At 32.3% G+C, this 18,623-nt stretch overlaps 3 protein-coding genes across 8 annotated transcripts; all 3 read right to left on the bottom strand.

Moving 5' to 3' along the window:
• Positions 1–1,592: 1,592 nt before the first annotated feature.
• LOC123219453 (transcription initiation factor TFIID subunit 15-like) lies at positions 1,593–3,162 on the bottom strand. Its single transcript, XM_044641432.1, has 4 exons — positions 3,062–3,162; positions 2,632–2,986; positions 1,956–2,069; positions 1,593–1,865 (listed from the first exon to the last, which is right to left on the bottom strand). Exons 2-3 carry the CDS (start codon positions 2,973–2,975, stop codon positions 1,979–1,981), a joined length of 435 nt encoding a protein of 144 aa, XP_044497367.1. The 5' UTR covers positions 2,976–2,986; positions 3,062–3,162; the 3' UTR covers positions 1,593–1,865; positions 1,956–1,978.
• A 3,676-nt stretch (positions 3,163–6,838) lies between these two features.
• Positions 6,839–13,835, bottom strand: LOC123218128 (lys-63-specific deubiquitinase BRCC36). 6 transcript variants are annotated; one of them, XM_044639365.1, is made up of 12 exons: positions 13,462–13,833; positions 12,639–12,725; positions 11,988–12,113; positions 11,500–11,587; positions 10,652–10,737; positions 10,354–10,572; positions 9,694–9,878; positions 9,341–9,499; positions 9,161–9,241; positions 9,019–9,073; positions 8,459–8,691; positions 6,840–7,118 (listed from the first exon to the last, which is right to left on the bottom strand). In XM_044639365.1, exons 4-11 carry the CDS (start codon positions 11,582–11,584, stop codon positions 8,494–8,496), a joined length of 1,068 nt encoding a protein of 355 aa, XP_044495300.1. In that variant the 5' UTR covers positions 11,585–11,587; positions 11,988–12,113; positions 12,639–12,725; positions 13,462–13,833; the 3' UTR covers positions 6,840–7,118; positions 8,459–8,493. The 6 variants fall into 6 exon arrangements, with proteins under 6 accessions (XP_044495296.1, XP_044495300.1, XP_044495295.1 ...); XM_044639361.1 differs by lacking the exon at positions 12,639–12,725 and having other exon boundaries at positions 6,839–7,091; XM_044639360.1 differs by lacking the exon at positions 12,639–12,725.
• A 2,184-nt stretch (positions 13,836–16,019) lies between these two features.
• On the bottom strand, positions 16,020–17,149 carry LOC123219603 (late embryogenesis abundant protein 7-like). The gene is made up of 3 exons (XM_044641608.1): positions 17,053–17,149; positions 16,870–16,971; positions 16,020–16,453 (listed from the first exon to the last, which is right to left on the bottom strand). The coding sequence occupies exons 1-3, from the start codon at positions 17,107–17,109 to the stop codon at positions 16,217–16,219; spliced, it is 396 nt and encodes a 131-aa protein (XP_044497543.1). The 5' UTR covers positions 17,110–17,149; the 3' UTR covers positions 16,020–16,216.
• Positions 17,150–18,623: the final 1,474 nt, after the last annotated feature.

Below are 18,623 nucleotides of genomic sequence, written 5' to 3' on the forward strand. Positions count from 1 at the left end.
ACCGGTTCTAACACTGTAAAGGGGAGAGAGAGAAGCCCTAAACTTTAAGGGAAAAGGTAAGATTTCAAAGTTTAATCAAGGAAGAAAATTGTTAGTTTTTTAAATCTAGAGAAAAATAGATAATGTTTTATTATTTTTAATATATTATTAGTTAAATAACAATTTTACCTTTAAAGTTAACTATTTTTGTTAATTTTAATAACTCATGAGTGAGAGTTTGAATTTTCGATAATTAACATGTAGGAGGTTGGGTTTGCATCAAACGTTGGTGGGAATTTGTCTTTTGGCCTATTAATATATATTTTCTCATGTTCAATGGGTTAGTTTGATAACATCTCATTTTGATAAGTGAGAGCATCAAAATCATCATATTGACTAATCATACATTACATTATATACTTAATTACTAATCAATAAACCTAAATGAATGATTTATTAATCAAATCTTAATTTCGTATAATATGTTCCCTTGTTTAGCCTGTATTTAAATTAGCCGAGAGCCCAAGACACTTATACCCATATGATCATATTATTTGAGTATGTAACACTACAAAAATTAATGTAAGTTTTCATTAAATCTAGACATAATAATCATACCATATTCATAAAAGTAAGTTTTTTTTTTTTTTTAATTTTAAGGATAACATACTTAAATCAAAAGTAGCAAGCACTAGGAATATTTATGTAACTATGAATGATGCCTAACTACATAACCGAATGTCTGTTTTGTTTCTTTTATGTGAGTAAAAGAATATATTAACAAAAAAACAATGAGCCTATAAGAGAGATTCAAGAATACCCTAAGTTCATCTTGCCAAAAGGAAGGATAGCAAACAAACTAAGCAAAATGTTAAGCTGCATAAAATAAACGAAAACCTAAAGTCAACTCCTCTTGAAGTGATGTAAACCATTGTTTAATCAATTATGATAATCTCTTGAACTCTATCACTGTTGGTACAGTAATAGACCTTCAAGAGTAGAATATTATTAGGAAGTTAATCTGTTCAAGTTAGGTCCTTTTGTGGCTTCTTCGACTTTTCTTCATTTGTAAGGGTGAGTTTAAGTTGTTCCTCCACTTGTCACTTAGTGACCTCATTGTTTTTATTGACATAATTCTTTATGTATCAAAAAAGAAAAAATCTTTTAAAGTTCTATCAAAGTTTTTATAAAGATATCGTATTGGACCCAATTAATTGACATATATTTACTTATAAAATTGTGGGAGTTGATTAATTAAGGCCAACAGATCAGAATTATTCAAGTAATATAATTAACATAAGCTATCTTAAAAGGAAGACAAGAATCTTGCTTAAAGCCTTTTCTATATATGAAATGCTGGAGGAGACAACAGAATAGACAAGTGCTTTGCCTTTAATCTTTTGCATTCGAAGAACATAAATGTGATCCATTTGAATATCAACTTTCAAATTGTTTATTTAGTTTAGATAAACTTCTTATTATTTCAATTCTAGATTTGGACTGATCGAGAGAGTTGGTTTATTTATGAAGTTCATGCAAAATGATAGGTTTCTACAAATGAAAATTATTGTTGATGAGAATTCAGAGAATCATCTCTTCTTTTAAGAAAGCCATGAAACAAAAAAGACAAATGCAAATGGATATTGAATTTAGACTAAAGCAACACAAAATGGCTACATTGCTTGCTTTAACAATAATTTTTTATGGGAATTCAAAAATCTAACAAAATAATCATAAATTGGGTATTTTCCCAAAGTGATGAACATTGATTAATTTTAAACCACATTTTTCACCTTAAGAAAACCCTAGCTAGCACCCAAAAACAAATAATAATTAATATAAAGAAAATGCAAATATTTCACGGCTCGATCTTCTCTCTTCGTTGCCTGTAAATTTCAAATAACCCAATTTAGTATTTATTGATAAAACTACTTTACACATAAGAAAGTTAATTGAAAACCAAAGAAATTACATACCCAAAAATGAAGTATTATTATATCTAATACGAGATTCTGCTTCCAGGGTCCCTCGGTGCACTGCATCTAAAGCATTCCATTCTGCTTGCAAAGTTGTGTTCGTTGCATCCAGGCCTGCAAAATTCATATATAATTGGCCTCATTCATTATACTTTTTATTATATTATAAGATAAATGTGATTTTCCAATAACTTTTTTGAAGATAAAAAAATTAGTTACGTCAGAGTCAAAATAAATTACCATCATCTCTCTCAATACAATACATTGCCATGTAATGGTAAAGAACATGGAATTCCAGGTGAGAGGTGATAAGTCAGTAGTTATGAATTTAATCACTAGCTTCAGAGTTCTACCTATTTGCTGTGATCGATTTTGGAGAGAGATGTTTTTATCTTTTTGGATACTAAATTTGTTTAAATGGATATGTTTTTTAGGTTTGATGTAACTTTTCTCGCAAAAGCAGTCAAAGAAGGAAGATTATAGACCAAAATATTATATTAACATTTTTTATTACAACCTTATGAAAGTATCGTATCTAGCCAAACTTAAGAAAAAAGTTATTTTGATTATCAGGAATTTCTGTATTTTATAAAAATATTGTATTTATTTATTTTTTTTTAATTGAGAGGTTCTTATCCATGAATTTTGTTATTGCAATTTGCAACGTAAATTTCACCTGGTGCAAATCCAGTCTCCAGATTTCCATCCAGATCGGTTGCCACCTCTAGAGCGTGGAATGTCACAATCAAAGGCACCACCACCAATGTCATCCTTGGACGCACCGCATTTGAAGCAGCTAGAGCGGCTGGCGAAGTTGTGTGCCCCGCAGTTCCCGGCGGAGCAATACCAGTCGCCAGGTCTGACGTCGGACCCAGTACTGAACCCGATTGATGACCCAACTCTCCCTCCGAAACCGCCAAACTCACCGAACCTAGAGTCCCCGCAACGCTGGCACGTGTCACGCCTCTGAAAGTTCAAGTGCTGGCATGACTTGCAGTTCCAATCTCCAGGCCTGCTCATCGTTTTTTTTTCTGTAAAGAAAATGCAGAAACAATGAAGAATGCGTGAAGAATAGAGAAGTGAGGGAAGTAAATAAAGAAACAAACCTGAAGAAAATGGAATATATAATGAAGGGGAGGTGAAGAGGAAGAGCGAGGGAGAGTGTTAGGTTTTGGTTGAAGAGAGGAGGGGTTATATACATGGAGAGGGGAGAGCAAAAAGGGAATAAATGGAGGACTGTGTAAAAACTTTTTCGTGTTCTTCACCTGGCAACCTTGATAAATGGAATCAGAAAAAGAGATAAAGGAAAATTCCTCTAGGATTCCAGAGACCGAAAATTTTGAAATTGCTAACCAATATTGTCCAGGAGTGAACTAGTCTGAATACCCTCTACAATTCATTGAGCAAGTCCGAAAATTTTTATAGATTGTGAGATCCTGAACTGATGTTCTAAAGATATTATAATTTTGATTTAAATGCACCCAAAATCTTATAAATTGGAATGTTCCTTTTGTCAACTCGAAAAACATGAGAAAATATAGAGCTCCATAAATTTCAATCTCTATGCAGTTCTCTCTGGCTTCCATTTTCTGTTGTTTTGATTTTTTTAATAGCAATATTATGCGTATATACTTCTGATTATGTATTATCATATGATTATGCGTTATTTTATCTTTAATTCATAACCACTAAATCATATAATAACACATAATTTATGTATTAATCTGAGTACTTAATATTGTATATATATAATTTTATTTATTTTTTAATGTCATTCCACTATGTAACATCTATAAAAAAAAATCTAAAACTCTGATGAGGATCCCACATAAAGCAACAGGAGATATTGTCAACCTATGAGCACAACAGCCGTAATCCACAAATCAATCAATCAATTAAACTGAAGCATGAATTCATAAAGGCCCTTTGACCATGGCATATACGACCCTTCCTTCACCAGCAATTTGGTGATTCCACCCCACAAGCAAATTCAACAATAGAAAAGCAAAAGGAAAATTCTTTCAATGAAAAAAAGAATGAACAAGGAAGAAGAAACCTAGTTGTCTTCATTTTAATGGAACATGAGGATTAATCCGTATGAGAATTTTTAACAAATGTAATGAATATTCTAAACAAGAAAGTGTAATCTGGGCCACATCTAAACTCAATTATTTTGGTCAAGTCTCTCTCATTTACTTTGAGAATGAACATAATATTTCAGTCAATATTGTGGTTAAATTGTTGCTGCTTTACTAGTTTGAATATTCCTTTACTCCTTTGTGCTTCCTGAGCTTCAATGGAAAAAAAAAAAAAGATTTTAATGCTTTATATTTTTACTTTTGTTGGAAATTATGGACGGAAGCTTCAACTTGAAAAGCTTTAAACAAGACTTGGGAGCTGCAAGCAAGAGCTACAAACTTGGCAGAGTTGCAATATTGGAACTTGAGGGTTATGAGCCTACCATATTTCAGCTATAATATTATAAGGTACCATAAAATTTATAAAATTATTGATGAAATGTTAATATAGGCAGTTGAGATTCAATCATCTTAGAAATATTTCATATATATATAATATCTTTATTTATTGGTTAAACTAAAAATTAACAAAATTGATGGGATATTAAAATTTTCAAATAGAAAACTTAGATTCGAACCTTTTACTCTGCTTCTTTATTTATTGGTTGATTGTCTTTTACTCTACTTCTTTTAATCTTTTTCTCAATACAAAAACTACATCATTTAAGAAAGAAAATGTCATGGTGAGGTATCTTTGAAACAGAATAAATTATGGGACTTTATTGAACTTCAAAATTATGGAAAAACAAAAGAAAACAAAAACAAAACTGAGGAAGAAGAAAGGAAAGACAATGGTGAGTTTCAATAAAGAGAGCTGAAGGGTGGTGATGGAATCACAAGTCTTCGAGGTTTCATTTTGACCATCTTTTTGTTCCTTCTCTGCGGCTGCCATTTCAATATATTCAGTCTCTTTAATTCTCTGTCCCTCTCTTTTTGTTGGCTTATCTCTTTGTTAATTTAGATATATAAAAATAAGGGCATAAATGCGAGAGGATAGATACTAAGATCTGGCCTCCATTCTCTTGGAAAATGGTAAAGGGAGAAGAAGCAAACTGTAAAGAGAGAAGAGCAAAATAAAGGAAAGTGGGTTGATTCGATTATCCTCGGAAATCACTCCCATCCCATGCATAACCACGACCAACTCCATTTTATTCTTCCCTTTATTTTTCCATACCAATATTCTCTTACTTGTCCTTTGTATCATTTCCTCTGTGCTTCTGCATGTGTATTTTGGTCGCAAAAGAAACTTACTTTTACTTTATTTCTTTGCTTGATTATTTTCTTAACATCTAAGTTTAAGATAATTGTTATGGTTAAAGGCCATTATTTGCAAATACCAAAACATTTTATAATAGGCCAAACAACTTATTCCCACCCAAGGTTTGGTGTCTTCTCAATTCTTACCTGTAGAGCTTTAAAAACTAAAATACCAACCCATCTTGATTGTTGCTGAAGAAGGAGAAAAAACACTAAGGAATATAGTCACTTTCCAAACTTTAGGGGGAGGAAAAGAATTATTACTTTTTTAAAATAAATAAGAAAATATAATAAAATTTTAATTTTTTAAATATTTTTGGTTAAATGTCATTTTTACTTTTAATTCTAACAGAAAAGTATAATATAATGATAAATATTTAAGATTTTAAAATTTTGCTAATAAAAGTTTAGAAATACATCAAATTTTAGGCGAGGATAAGTCTTTTTGGCCTTAAAATTAATAATATTTAGTGACAATGCACTTAAAATCATTATTAATTTGCTAAAATTCAAACTATTATTTTTCAAGTCTTCTTATTAACAACAAAATTTAATTAGTAATTAAAAGCATCTTGAAATCATGATTAAAAAATAATTACAAGGAAGGGTTTCAATAATTCCTAATTTATTCTAAGTAAATTTTGTGTTACTGCGAGAATTCTTGATTCACTTGCTGTAGGGAGGGACTTAAATCACTGTAAATGGAGACTGAAGCTGGCCTTAAAATGGTTAAGTTTGACTCAGGCCATATGACTATTTTCCACCCAAAGTTTGATGAAATAACATTTTTCATGTTTAAGTTTGAAGTGTCTATTTTTTATCCGTCTGTCAATTCCAACATTGTAAATCGTTTGGTTTTCACTATAAATTATTAGTTTACTTTTTTTAATAAAATTACAAAATTGTTTTAATATTTAATACAAATGTTAATAACCAATATATTCTTTTTTCAATTAAAATTATAAAAATATGGTATACTAATTTTATATATTATTTTTTTTCTTTTATTTGTTTAACATCACCACCGCCAGTACTACTACACCATTATTTTGTTGTCTTCACCGTTGCCGGCCACCTTTGTTAAAGCTACCACCGTCACATTGCCATCTCACAGAGTCAAACGAGGCACCTCACTATACTTATGTATTCCCTAAAGTGTTAGACAATATCATCTAGACCCCTCAAAAAAGTCTCTTTTAATTAATTATCCAATACAAACTCAGTTGAATGAGGAACATAACACAAAGGTAGAAAAAATGGGTTAATAATTGATGACAAAATTTAAAATTATACTAGTGGATAATTAATTTGACTGACTCAACGGTGAACAAAGTAGAGTGGGAAGTTTTCTCTTCCTCTAATGTGCATTACTTCTTTGAACCCTAAAAATTAGTAAAATTAATAAAATATTAAAATTTTTATAGAAAAAACTTAGATCAAATTTTTGTCATACTTGTAACCCGTCCAACCAATATGGGCAAAGTCCCCGGTTTAAAAAAAAAAAAAAACCAGTGTAGCTAGATACCCAATCTTTATTTTCCTTTTCCAGCCAAATGATACAAACTTCTATTTCACCACAAATACAAGTTACAGAAATACAAGTAATCATACTACTTTCCAAGTCCAGAAGAACCATGGTACGAAACCAAGGAGGCAATACATACAATTACATTCATCTCCTGGGAATATTTTCCATTCTCCAGTTCCTCAGAGAATTATTCAGATTGAGAAAACTATCACTTGCAACACTGCTGCCATCAGAACTTGAATCACCATGGATACCACAAAAGCTGCAAAAGCTCTTCCGATAGACCAACAAAGGTCAAACCTACGACAAAAGGATAGCACAATAATGGTGCATATTCAACCAAACATGCAACAAGAAACTAAAAATCAAAAACTGTTTTTACTGTTCATGTGGTATGAGCAGTTTTTTTGTTTTTGCAGTTTAACCAACCAAATCAACTCCAAATCAAACCGAATTCATTTCATCATAATCACAACACAAAGAACTTTCTTTCAAGCTATGGACGTACACAATTGGAGTAGAGTAAGGCAATCAAATTACAAGTAGAATGCAGTGGCAGAAATGGTAATTATGTTGCAACTCTCTGCCATAATCAAAATTAACACACACACACTCTAATTTGGATTTCTAAGGAAACATAAAGTGTAACCAAGGCATAAAGGAAAGTTCCACCAACCTTGGGGCCTTCCACCACCAATCTTCCACCAAGAATAATTGGATAAAAGAAATAAGAAAGAGAGCCAACAAAGCTTCTTCAAGTTTTCATTCCAAAAGTAAAAAACTGCATTTTACAAAGCATAACCACTTTATATGGGAGTAAGTGACAGCAAGATATATGTGTACATAGACTTTTAATGAATTAGTTCACCCTAGCCCTTAATTCACTTTAAACCACACAAAATAAGCCATGCCATACTTTAAATAAATGCAATAGGACAAAATGTTACTATTATTCCATAAAAAGTGGGCTCTTGTCTTCACCAAAGCTCTCCTTTCATCCAATTTCGTCCAACTCTCCCAATTGGGCTTTGAACACCTTTTTGGGCTTCAAAATGGAGTGATGGATGGTTGTAACTTCACTTGGGCTTCTCAAAATAATGCTTGGACGTTTGGACCATTGATGGACTTCAAAAGTTGCACTTTTGGATCAATTGGAGCAAGCTATTCATTTCGACCTTGGGTGGATGTAATAAGACTATATGCAAAAGTGGTTTTGGGCCATAATTGAAGGTGCAATGCTTCCTTTGGCTTGGGATTTGCTGGAACTTCATTCTTCTTGGCTTCAAAGGTTGCATGAAGACTTAAGGATGACTTGAAACCCAAAAATGACAATGGAGCCGCATATACATCAGGAGAGAGTAAGCATCAATTGTTTAGTAATCACATGCAACTTCAAGACTAATATTATCTGTTCAAATTTCATATACAGGTAGGTTTTTTCTCCCTGAAACTTAGAAAGTAAAATAAAAAGTTGTCTTTTAATCATTTTGTATCAAAATGATTGTGTTACATAGCCCTAGCAGCAAGAAGGAATCAATTGTTGTTTTGTTATTTTTGTACTTATAATGTGCTTTTTTCTTTCAATAAAACTATATGTACACAACTTTGAATATACAAATAAGTACACAGATGATACTTACAAAAGCAGTGAGAAGAAACTCGGTTTGTGTTTCTATTACGAACCCCCCTTTTTGCTGCCACTACCAGGATTACGTATGGTCCTCACATTAGCTGAGCTATGCACGTCCCTCTGACCAACCAAAGCGCTTCCACTGACACCATGAGACTGAGTATGATGGGGAGATGAACCGGATTCACTCCCCCTAGAGGCATCAGTCTCCAACATCTTTGCTTGATTCGTCAGCATTGCCAACTGTTTTAGAAAAGTCAAATCAGTTCCTGAACATAATTTAGGCATGAAATTGATTATCCAGTAGACCAGAGGAAAAATATACAACATTATTTGTTCTGCTCCAAGGGACACCTCAAAGTGAACCCACAAAATGTTAGCTCTTCAATAATATCATGGAAACCAAATGGAGCACACGCCAATGTGGCAGTGCATTGATAAAGTTGGTTCCAGAGAAAAGGTAAATCTAAAAATTTAATATCGTTTCCATCCAAGTTCTCTGAATAAGTTTGCAAACAATAAACCATTGCTACTATCAACCAAATACAAGTAACAAACTTCATTCGATACCCGAATTTCATTCTCTCTCAATCGATCCTGTAGTGCATTTATGGCAGGACTTAAACTGCAAAAAGATTTAGGAGAAAGGTTGAGTACCAACAAAAAGTAAAGCATATATAATTAAACAAGATATAGCTGTTTGCTTACAAACCAATATTCAATTAATTTGCACATTGAAGCCTGATATGTAGATGTGTGATGAATGAAAGTAAGGGGATGCACTTTTCCATCCCTGAGTAAAATTGAAAAACACAGGAATGGGCATTAAACAGTAAACTGAGATATAATAAAAGCAAATATTAAGAAAATGAAAGATGTATTCAATTAATACCTCATATTTTGCAATATAGCTTGGTTATAAGCTGCTCTTTCCTCCTGATATAGTACATGTTGCAAATCCGTAAATGACGTTAGAGGTGAATCAAGTTTCAGAAGAGATGAGGTCGGCAAAACATGAAGTGAGATTTCTTTCCTAACATACTCTGCACCACTGTCAGCAAAAAGAAGCTAACATGAGTATCTCAAATAGATAAACCCATTTTGCCAACCGATAATATGAGTATCTCAAGTAGATAAACCCATTTTGCCAACCTATCTTCTTGTTTGCAATGATAACATATATATACAGTTGAACTTCAAAACAAGAATAGATATCATGTGAGTTAAGTACGTACACAGGTATACCTCATATCCAAATTTGAACGGTGCATGGCCTCTTGCATGCTTTCTGATATATCCATGGGATCTATATCAGCAATGGTGATACTTAAATCACCAGTTTGGTTGTTTCCTCCAACTCTCTCTCTCTCAAGATGGTTGGCATCAGCATTTGCAAAGAAACCACCCAAGTCTGAAGATCTTCCCACAACCTAGCCCATTACACATGCATGCATTGAATGAGAACATAATAGAGTGAAAAGGGCCCATGATATAAATATATAAACCTATGAAAAATGGTATTTAAAGACATTAAGGCAGACTGCTAGGCCACTCTTTAGTAAAGATACATCCAACAAGACCAATACTCACCATTTCAATTTTCAAATTTGATTGTAATTCTGCTGAAGGTATGGTATATAAATGATTATATCAAAGTGAACAATTCATTATATACACAAGTACTTAAAAATGGTTTACCAGAATGATTTACATTAATACTCTGATATTGACTGAAGATCTAAAGAATAATAAGTATACAATCAGACACATTTTATTACCACAAGTAAAGCATAATGATAAGCAGGAAAAATGTGTAATCCTCTATACTCTCATACTTTTTCTTAAGTTCCTACAGGTCTTAGATACCTACTGGTGGTATAATAAGGAATAATGTGCAGATTATACCTTCCAAGATCCTGTTGCTGATCTAGAATCAACAGTGTCTTGTTCAGGGCTCTCAGCCCTTGCACTTCCAGATCTTACTGATAGATTCTCTGAGGAACTTAAAGATGATTCCAAATCAATAACTGCATTTTTATTAATGGGAGATAATGAAATTGGTCTTGACATGCGATTCTGCTTCCCATCTGAGGACTGAAATGCAATAACTTGGATTCTTCCAACCTGCAATTATCCCTTATTTTGGTCAACCAAGAAATCATATGCAAGACTGCTAACCATTTATAAAATTTGGAACACAAACCTTATTTATATCTTCACTAAAACAAGAAAATATAAGCCCAACAAACCCAGAATCTAGAAGTTGATACATTGCTTGAGTCCGCACATCTGCAGAAGGTAGCAAGTAGAACTTTTAATGACACATCCAACTATCATAGCAGCCATGACCATGAAAATAGCAATTCCACCTTGTCTGTGAGAATTTGGATATATTTAACAACTGAATCAATTCTATCAACTTTCCGATTTTATTCAATTTTGAGCACAGGTTGATAGCATGTTAGCAGGTATCACCGGAGAACTGTAAACCTTAGACTCACTGACCACAACAATCACTGTCTTATGATGGCATTTCAAGTATCGTACAACCACTTACATTAATTGTGTAGGTTTTTTTTCAGAGTTCTTTCTACCTGAAGTAACAGGACATTTTAAGTATTGGTTGTTAGACCTCAAATATTATAACTGGAAGCAGGAAGCTTATCTATAAGCTTAAACATTTGGGTTTAGAGATAGCTCAACACAGTATCAAAACCAAGACGTCCATGAGGTACTGTGTTTAAATCTCCCAACTGCATTTATTAACTGTATCAAGTTATGTTTTCTTTCATTGTCATTGCTATCATTGTTTTCGATAGGGGGAATGTCAGAGCTTAAAAACTATTGTTGGGTCATTATACCTTTAAGAACTAAAAGAAAGGAATCAACATAAAGATGTAGCTTACGTAACACTATCAAAACTAGTTTGCATTTTGAACATAAAGTGGAAATATGTTTTTTCTTATGAGTGGGATATATTTTTTGTATAATGATAATCAACAGCATCTAGCAAAGAGAGAGAGGAAAAAAAGGGAAATTCATCATAGTTACCAACATGGGAAGGAAGAACTGTAATATGCGGATGTGAATGGTACCACCCAATGACTCTTGTCGTTCTTCCAGTCAACACGGTCATTCTGTGTTGTAGAGTCAATTAAAACAATAACATTCACACCTAGAAGCTATATAACAATAAAAAAAGATGGGCAGAGAGTGGGGATGGTAAGCCACAGCTTCTGACCTCTATGGCAAAGCCTGAGAATTAGTTATTAGTTCAATAGTTCAATATCCAAGTGGTGAAAGCCAAAGTGAGAATCGAAGCTAATTCTTCTTTATGCTCCTAAAAGAAAAGGCAAGCTTGGTATGAAAAGTAAATAACTATCTTTTAAAAGTTATCAATTCTACGATTTATGATGTCATTAGAGGGAAGCCTCAAATCTACTGCATATTGTCAACAACAAATTCAAGCAGGGAAAAAAAAAAATAGGGCTGAAGAATTTTCCATAACAAGCAAACAATCACATAAAAATTAAGGATATATCAGCCTGCGCTGATGCAGCAGCCAACTGTTCAGGATTTGTCTCTACTCGATCCTTTCGCCGATCAGATCGTGACTGAGGTGAGGCTCCCCAAATTAGTGCAGTGACATTACCATTTTTTGAGTACTGGAAATGGAAAATTTGAACTGAACCATCACTAATACAAAAACATAAGAGCCAAAAAGAAAATGCAGAAGAAGCCACCTCATAGTGCAAGAAATGCAAAATCATAAGAATGCAATATTCCCATTTCCTGTAAAGCTAAAAGATTTAAAAAAAATAAAACTGATTTTATAGAGAATGAACAAACCAGATGTAGAACAAAAATATCATTTGACTTTTATATTGGCTACATTGAATATTCATAAACATCAATTTTTGAGTTGGCATGGTTTGATGGAGATGCATTGAGAGCAAAAAAATAAGAACAAAATAGCTACATAATAAGTTCTTAACAAAGGGCAGAACTTCATCATAATTTGCACATTCTTCAATGAAATTAATGTACTTCAGTAAGCAAAAAAAAAAAAAACCCTACTCATACATGTGCTCAACAAACTCATTATCCTCGGTATATGAGGATGGGCCAACTTCCATTCATAAAATTTGTTAAATACAAAAACCTTATGAGGTACACTGGATCAAGCTAACCTTAAGATGTGGTAGCACTCTTGCTTATCCTTAAATTTATGTCTCTCTCTCTCTCTCATGCCAAAAAGAGAACGAGAATACATATCACTACATGAGTACAGAAAAACAGATTAGTTGAATTCCTACTTACACAGAACCAGAAGCGAAAAATGCTACAAGTATGAGTTTCTAAGGTTTCTCTTCAAAAGTAATTATTCACCTATATCTAAATTAATGCAAATCTATTTCAAAACTGAATCCAAATCGGACTTATACTTGATATACAGAATCCTGAAGGCACAAATTTTGGAAAATGGAGCCCAAATATTGGCTAGAAATCCTAAACACACAAAGTTCAAACCTTTTCAGCTTTACTTACAATGTGCACAAACCCAAACAAAATAAAAATAACATATGAACACATGCAAAATTTTTGACAAGAATTCCAGTAAACCCCAATGCAGAGAACGGATAAAAACCCAAAGAGTGCTAATAAAACTTAAGCTGAATTTGCACTGCAAAGCTCAAAACATTTAATATAATGCACAAAGAAAATTTTTTTTACGAAAACTCAAAATGGCATCAACATTAGCCAAAATTCCGAAATCCCAATTGAGATAACAGTTCAGAACTAACAAAAACAAATGACGATGTTAACATAACAAAAACACTAAAAGTGGTAAGCTTTAGAAGATGGGAATCAATCTGTAGCCAAAAAATAAATAAAAATCCAATTCAAGGAACCATCCAAAACACAAATTCGAAGAATTACAACTACGTATCGAACTGAATCACCATGAAATGAAACAAGAAAAAAAAAAGTAAAAATTAAGAGAAAAAGGACCTCGATATCACCAAGAAGAAGACCCATGATCTCTTCAGTCTCAGTGGACAATGCGTGAGTAAGACAAGTTAACCAAACATCCTCAGACATTTTGACGGCTGTTAGAGACATCCTTGGAGAGATTTCAAAATTGAGGTTGCGATAAGAGTTAGAGTGTGAGCCTCTATGTTTCTAGATTTTGGTTGTTTTAGTGATAAAGCTTTGGTTTTCGTTGGGTTCGGGCAGTGGATCTCAATGTAGATACCATTTGCACGGATGATGATGATAGAGTACGTTCGGCTTCGCGCTAGATATTTGGTTGTTAGTTGTATGAAAATGGGTTCTAACTAGGTTTAACTATTTCAAATTTATAATTCGGTTAGATTTAAACTGAAAAAGCTTTGAAGGATTCGGACAATTTTAAAGGTAAATCAAATTATAAATCATTTCATTTTTTAAGTAGTTTTGTACAAACCAACGTCTTTTTATGTAAGAATAATTTTTATGTAAGAATAAAACGTTATCATTTTATTTTAATTATTATCAAAGTTGATATTCATTACAACTGTTATTATCATTTGCCGTAACTCATCTCTCACTCATTCCTCGCATCGTTTGGCAATCAATTAAGTCCTCAGACTTGGTTGGTTAATCCTCTTGATTGAATCATTAATTTTTCTTTGCTTTCTTCGGTGTTCTAAAACCAATCTATACATTATCACTCTTGGATGGATGGACAAACTAAGAAGACCAACTAAATTTATTCAAGACATGTTTTGGACTTGTTAATTGAATCATAGTGTGACATACCAACTTCAATAGAATTCCCTTAAAATAATAATTATGAGATAATAATTAGGATAATATTGTATGATTCACTTCATGGTTAGAGATGTGAATCCCCACTTTTGGGATGATTTAGGAGAGAAATTATATATGACAGTCCTTCAGACCAAAGATGATAAAAAAGATTATTGAAGATATTAGACTAATTATACAAAGTTGTCAAAAAGTTATACAGACAAGGAAAAATAGAACTAGAGTTTGATGTAAGTGAGAATGTTTTAACAAAGTAGTCTTGTACCAACACGTGATGAGATTCAAAAGGAGAGGGTAAGCTAGCTTTTAGATTTATTGGCCATTTGAGATTTTGAAGAGTATTTATAAGCTAGTTTACAGGCTCGCATTGCCATCAAACATGAACTATATTTACAATGTGCTCTATGTCTCGATGCTTTGCAAGTATGTGGGAGATCCCACCAATGTATTGGGGATAGACGAGATTGAGCTATCAAAGAGTATGATGTATGAGGACTGACCAATTCAGATCTTGTATAAAAAACTCATCATAACAATTAGATTCGACTGGTAAAAATCTTTTTGAAAAGCCATCAAGTTTGATAAAGTTATTTAAGAGGTTAAATCGTATATGACAGATCACCATCTCAGATTGTTCGAGTAAATTTTAGGAACAAAATTCCCAATAAAGAGAGGAGAAATGTAACACCCACGAGTACATATGGGGTTATTTTGATCATTTCAAGAAATATCTAGATTTTAAGGACTTAAAAATGGCTAAGTAATGAGGAAATGTGATTTTTAGCCTGATAAATGGTTATGCATAGAAGGTGCACCCTGATTCGCAAGCCTACCACGTGGATGATATATATATATATATATATATAGACATACACACAAATTTTAAAGAGATGAACCACTATCATCAAAGAGTGCACGACTGTGACATCAATTATTGTTAGAATTCTATTTAAGTATTCCATCGTGTCCACATTGAGGATTTTGGGATAAGAGTTTGAGTAATAGTTGTTCATCCTTATCTTAGAGAGCGAGTATGCGGAAGTAGTCATTAACATTTGAGATTGGCCACCGAAGAAGTGAATTTCGGTGAACAAAGGAAGAAGAATCAGCACCGAACTCTGCTAACTTGGAGAAACGACAACTAGGACTTCTCCCATAATTATGTTTATGTAATTCTGTGAAATATGTTACCATGTTGAGAAGTCAAGATCTGTCGATATTTATTTATTTAGTGAATTCTGGTTATGATGTTGATTATGATGCATGATAGATATGTTGATACTTAAGAATATGATCTAATAAATTAAAACATGGATTTAATAGACTGATTTGAATTAAAGCAGTAACCGAGACTGCATTCTGTGAGATGTTATGTTGTGAATTTAGTGTGCTCAATGAGTTGTTTTAGTAGAGTTAGCAACACACTAAGCACACTTTGGAATGTCTTGTAATGTTAGGCATTGAGGAAATTTGGCCAGAGTGGTCTGAAATTGTGAACTCAGAACATGATATGTGACCCTACCCTACCAAGGTCAAGCATGATCGTGCATCTACCTATACTTCATAAAATATGAGACAATTATTATACGATCAAAATTTTATTTGTCAAACTCATGGATACAACTTTTAAGGACAACTAGTGGATAAACATTACTTTAATGCATAATTCGAAGAAAAGACCTCGGACAAGACATTACTCAAAACCCTTTATTATTAATAAAATCTAAATAAACGATTTAAAATTGAACCAAAACGTCTCATAAAGATAAATAAATAGATAAATTCTATTAATCAAATCATCAACATTACAAAAATCATAATCAAGTACTCCATCTTCACAATAGAGATGGCAAATAATCAGTGACACTAGGTATCACAAAAGTTTATGCAAACACCAACCAAAATCAAACTCAAGTCAACATATTGTTTGAGCTTGAGCCAGCTTGGAATCACCCCTTCAAATTCTAGTAGATGGGTTGCTGGCGGCAGTGGCGCCACCTGGGTTGGCTGGGTTACTGGCGGCATTGAGGCCACTTGGGTTATTTGCAGCACTTGAGTTTGTTGGATTATTTGGGTTACTTTCATTGCCTGCGTTCATTCCAAGAGTGTTCTTCACTGCGTCAGCTGCTCCTTGAGCCATGCTCTTCATTTGCTCTCCAGCTCCTTGTGCCATGTTCTTCACTTGCACGCCTTTCTGCATTCAAGCATAATTAATTATTAGTCACCATATATATGTTAAGACACAGTATGATCTTAGGGAATTTAACAATGGGGTAAATGTTATTATTATTAACGGAAAAAACTATAACGATAAGTAATAATATAATTTTTTCTATTGCTGAAACTTTTTAATAATAAAAATAACTATTTTTTTATTAAAATAATAAATGTATTTAATTTTAACAAAAATGATAAATAATTAGTTATTAAAACCTTAAAAATAATACTTAAAACGACTATATATTTATCCGTTCATTATTTTTTCTTTGTCAATATTTATTTTGTTTAATGTAAATCTAGATTAAATAAATACTAATGAAATCGAGATGAATGCCCAAGAACCCAAAATTAATCAATGAACAGTATGAGAAAAAAGAAAAGGTGATATGCCTCCTGGAGATAGTTGGAGGTTTGGGTGGTGTAAGCACTGGCGCTCTCTTGAGCTGCATGGGAAGCTTGAGACGCCTGGTTCATGGCTTCATCCTTCTTCATCTGTAAAAATATTCAACAGTAGTGTCACAATTTATTCAATTAATTTCTTTTAAAACGCTAATTAGTAATACTAATACTTACCTGAGCTTGGCCACCTGCAGTGTGGGGAATGTTTTCACGAGCTTGCTGGCTTGCCATTTTCTAAATAGACTGTAATTTGCTCGGTAATTAATGAATTATTGGAAGTCAAGTGAATGGTAATATTTATAGGTAAAAAAAGTTGTTAATTTTGTCCAAAATGTATGCATTTACTAACACGTGGTAAAAGTCAGGAGGGGACTTCGGATTATGACTCGGTCTGTTTAAAAAAGAGAAACCCTTGGCTTAGAGTTAGGAAAGGGCTTGACTTCATTAATTAATTACATTTAACATTAATTAATTATTTGTTAATTATTTTCGTGGCCATTGTGGAAGTCAAGTTTATATGAACGAATCATTCTTCTTAACTAAATAACGTGGAGTGTGGCGTTCGTGAGTACCCACCACAAAACAAAAACTAACAATTGCGAGGGAAAAATATATACCAATTATTATAAATATTATTTTTATAATTTTTGTGGTTAATTGTTTACATTTTTACTAAAAATAAGTAAATTTATTATTGGATCTGGGTCCACCCAGAACGGGTCAATCCGACCCAATTTGACTAACTGTCAAAGGACAGTTATTGGCAATTGGATTAGTAATTGGACTCTTATTTAAAAGTCCTAACTGCCTCCCCAAAAAAGAACGCCATTTTTTATAGAGAATTTTCTCCACTCAACATACAAAAACACAAATCTAGTCTCCCAATTGGAAAAGCAATACGTGAGCAAATAGTATCATGGAAATAGATTAACATCAACATCTCGCGTAAAATTTGAAGACGCTTTATAGAAAATCAAAATGGATATGCAAGTTTATATTTACAGTTTTCATAGATTTGATCCTGACATGTTTAATTATTCTCAACATTTATGATTTTAATAAAATAAAAATAATAGTTAAAAATTTATTTTATATCATTAAAAAGTTTTAATAATGAAAAAAATCATATTATTGTTAGTTATTATAGTTTCTTTAATTAAAATTAACCTTCGTTAATATTTTTAACAAAAAAACTATAGTAACATGCATCAACGAAAGTTTTTCCGTCGTTAAAACCTTTTAGCTATTGGAAATAAATTTTAATAACAATTTTTCTTTTGTTAAAATTATAAATTTATTTAATTTTAATGTAAATACAAATAATTAATCGCTAAAATTATAAACATATCTCCTCGTTGTTTTTCTTTCATAATTGTTAGTTTTTTTTGTAGTGTCTGCAACTGCAATTTTTTATAGTCTTCTATTACTTAAATAAAAACAAAACGGTTGTATTTTTCAAAAAAAAAAAAATTTCCTTTAATTAATAATGAACTCCCATAAAATGTTTGATTGATTTTCTCTCATTTGTCTTCTTAAATTCAAGGGTTATTATTTAGAATTATAGTAAGGTATAGTACATTAGTCAGGTTTCTAGGAACTAAACCACATAACAAAATATTACAACCTAACAAAAAAGGCAATTAATTAAAATACGCACGAAATTTTTAGTCTAAACAATTTTTGATAAACTCTGAGTGATTTTACTTTTTTAAACAAATTTAATTTTTATTTCAATAATATCCTTT

This window comes from Mangifera indica, chromosome 6, assembly GCF_011075055.1.
Source record: "Mangifera indica cultivar Alphonso chromosome 6, CATAS_Mindica_2.1, whole genome shotgun sequence".
Taxonomy (NCBI): domain Eukaryota; kingdom Viridiplantae; phylum Streptophyta; class Magnoliopsida; order Sapindales; family Anacardiaceae; genus Mangifera; species Mangifera indica.

Bases quoted from the DNA above. Each gene is read 5' to 3' on its own strand.
- LOC123219453 (XM_044641432.1), bottom strand. From the start codon at position 2,975: ATGAGCAGGCCTGGAGATTGGAACTGCAAGTCATGCCAGCACTTGAAC. The intron at 2,070-2,631 runs GTGAAATTTACG...TGAATTTTGCAG, and splicing joins GGAGACTGGATTTGCACCAG to GCCTGGATGCAACGAACACA.
- LOC123219603 (XM_044641608.1), bottom strand. From the start codon at position 17,109: ATGGCAAGCCAGCAAGCTCGTGAAAACATTCCCCACACTGCAGGTGGC. The intron at 16,972-17,052 runs GTAAGTATTAGT...ATATTTTTACAG, and splicing joins CTGCAGGTGGCCAAGCTCAG to ATGAAGAAGGATGAAGCCAT. The intron at 16,454-16,869 runs GCATATCACCTT...GCTTGAATGCAG, and splicing joins CCTCCAACTATCTCCAGGAG to AAAGGCGTGCAAGTGAAGAA.
- LOC123218128 (XM_044639361.1), bottom strand. From the start codon at position 13,572: ATGTCTCTAACAGCCGTCAAAATGTCTGAGGATGTTTGGTTAACTTGT. The intron at 9,074-9,160 runs GTTTGTAAGCAA...ATCTTTTTGCAG, and splicing joins TGCAAATTAATTGAATATTG to TTTAAGTCCTGCCATAAATG. The intron at 8,692-9,018 runs GTATCGAATGAA...TTTCTAAAACAG, and splicing joins TGAGAGAGAATGAAATTCGG to TTGGCAATGCTGACGAATCA.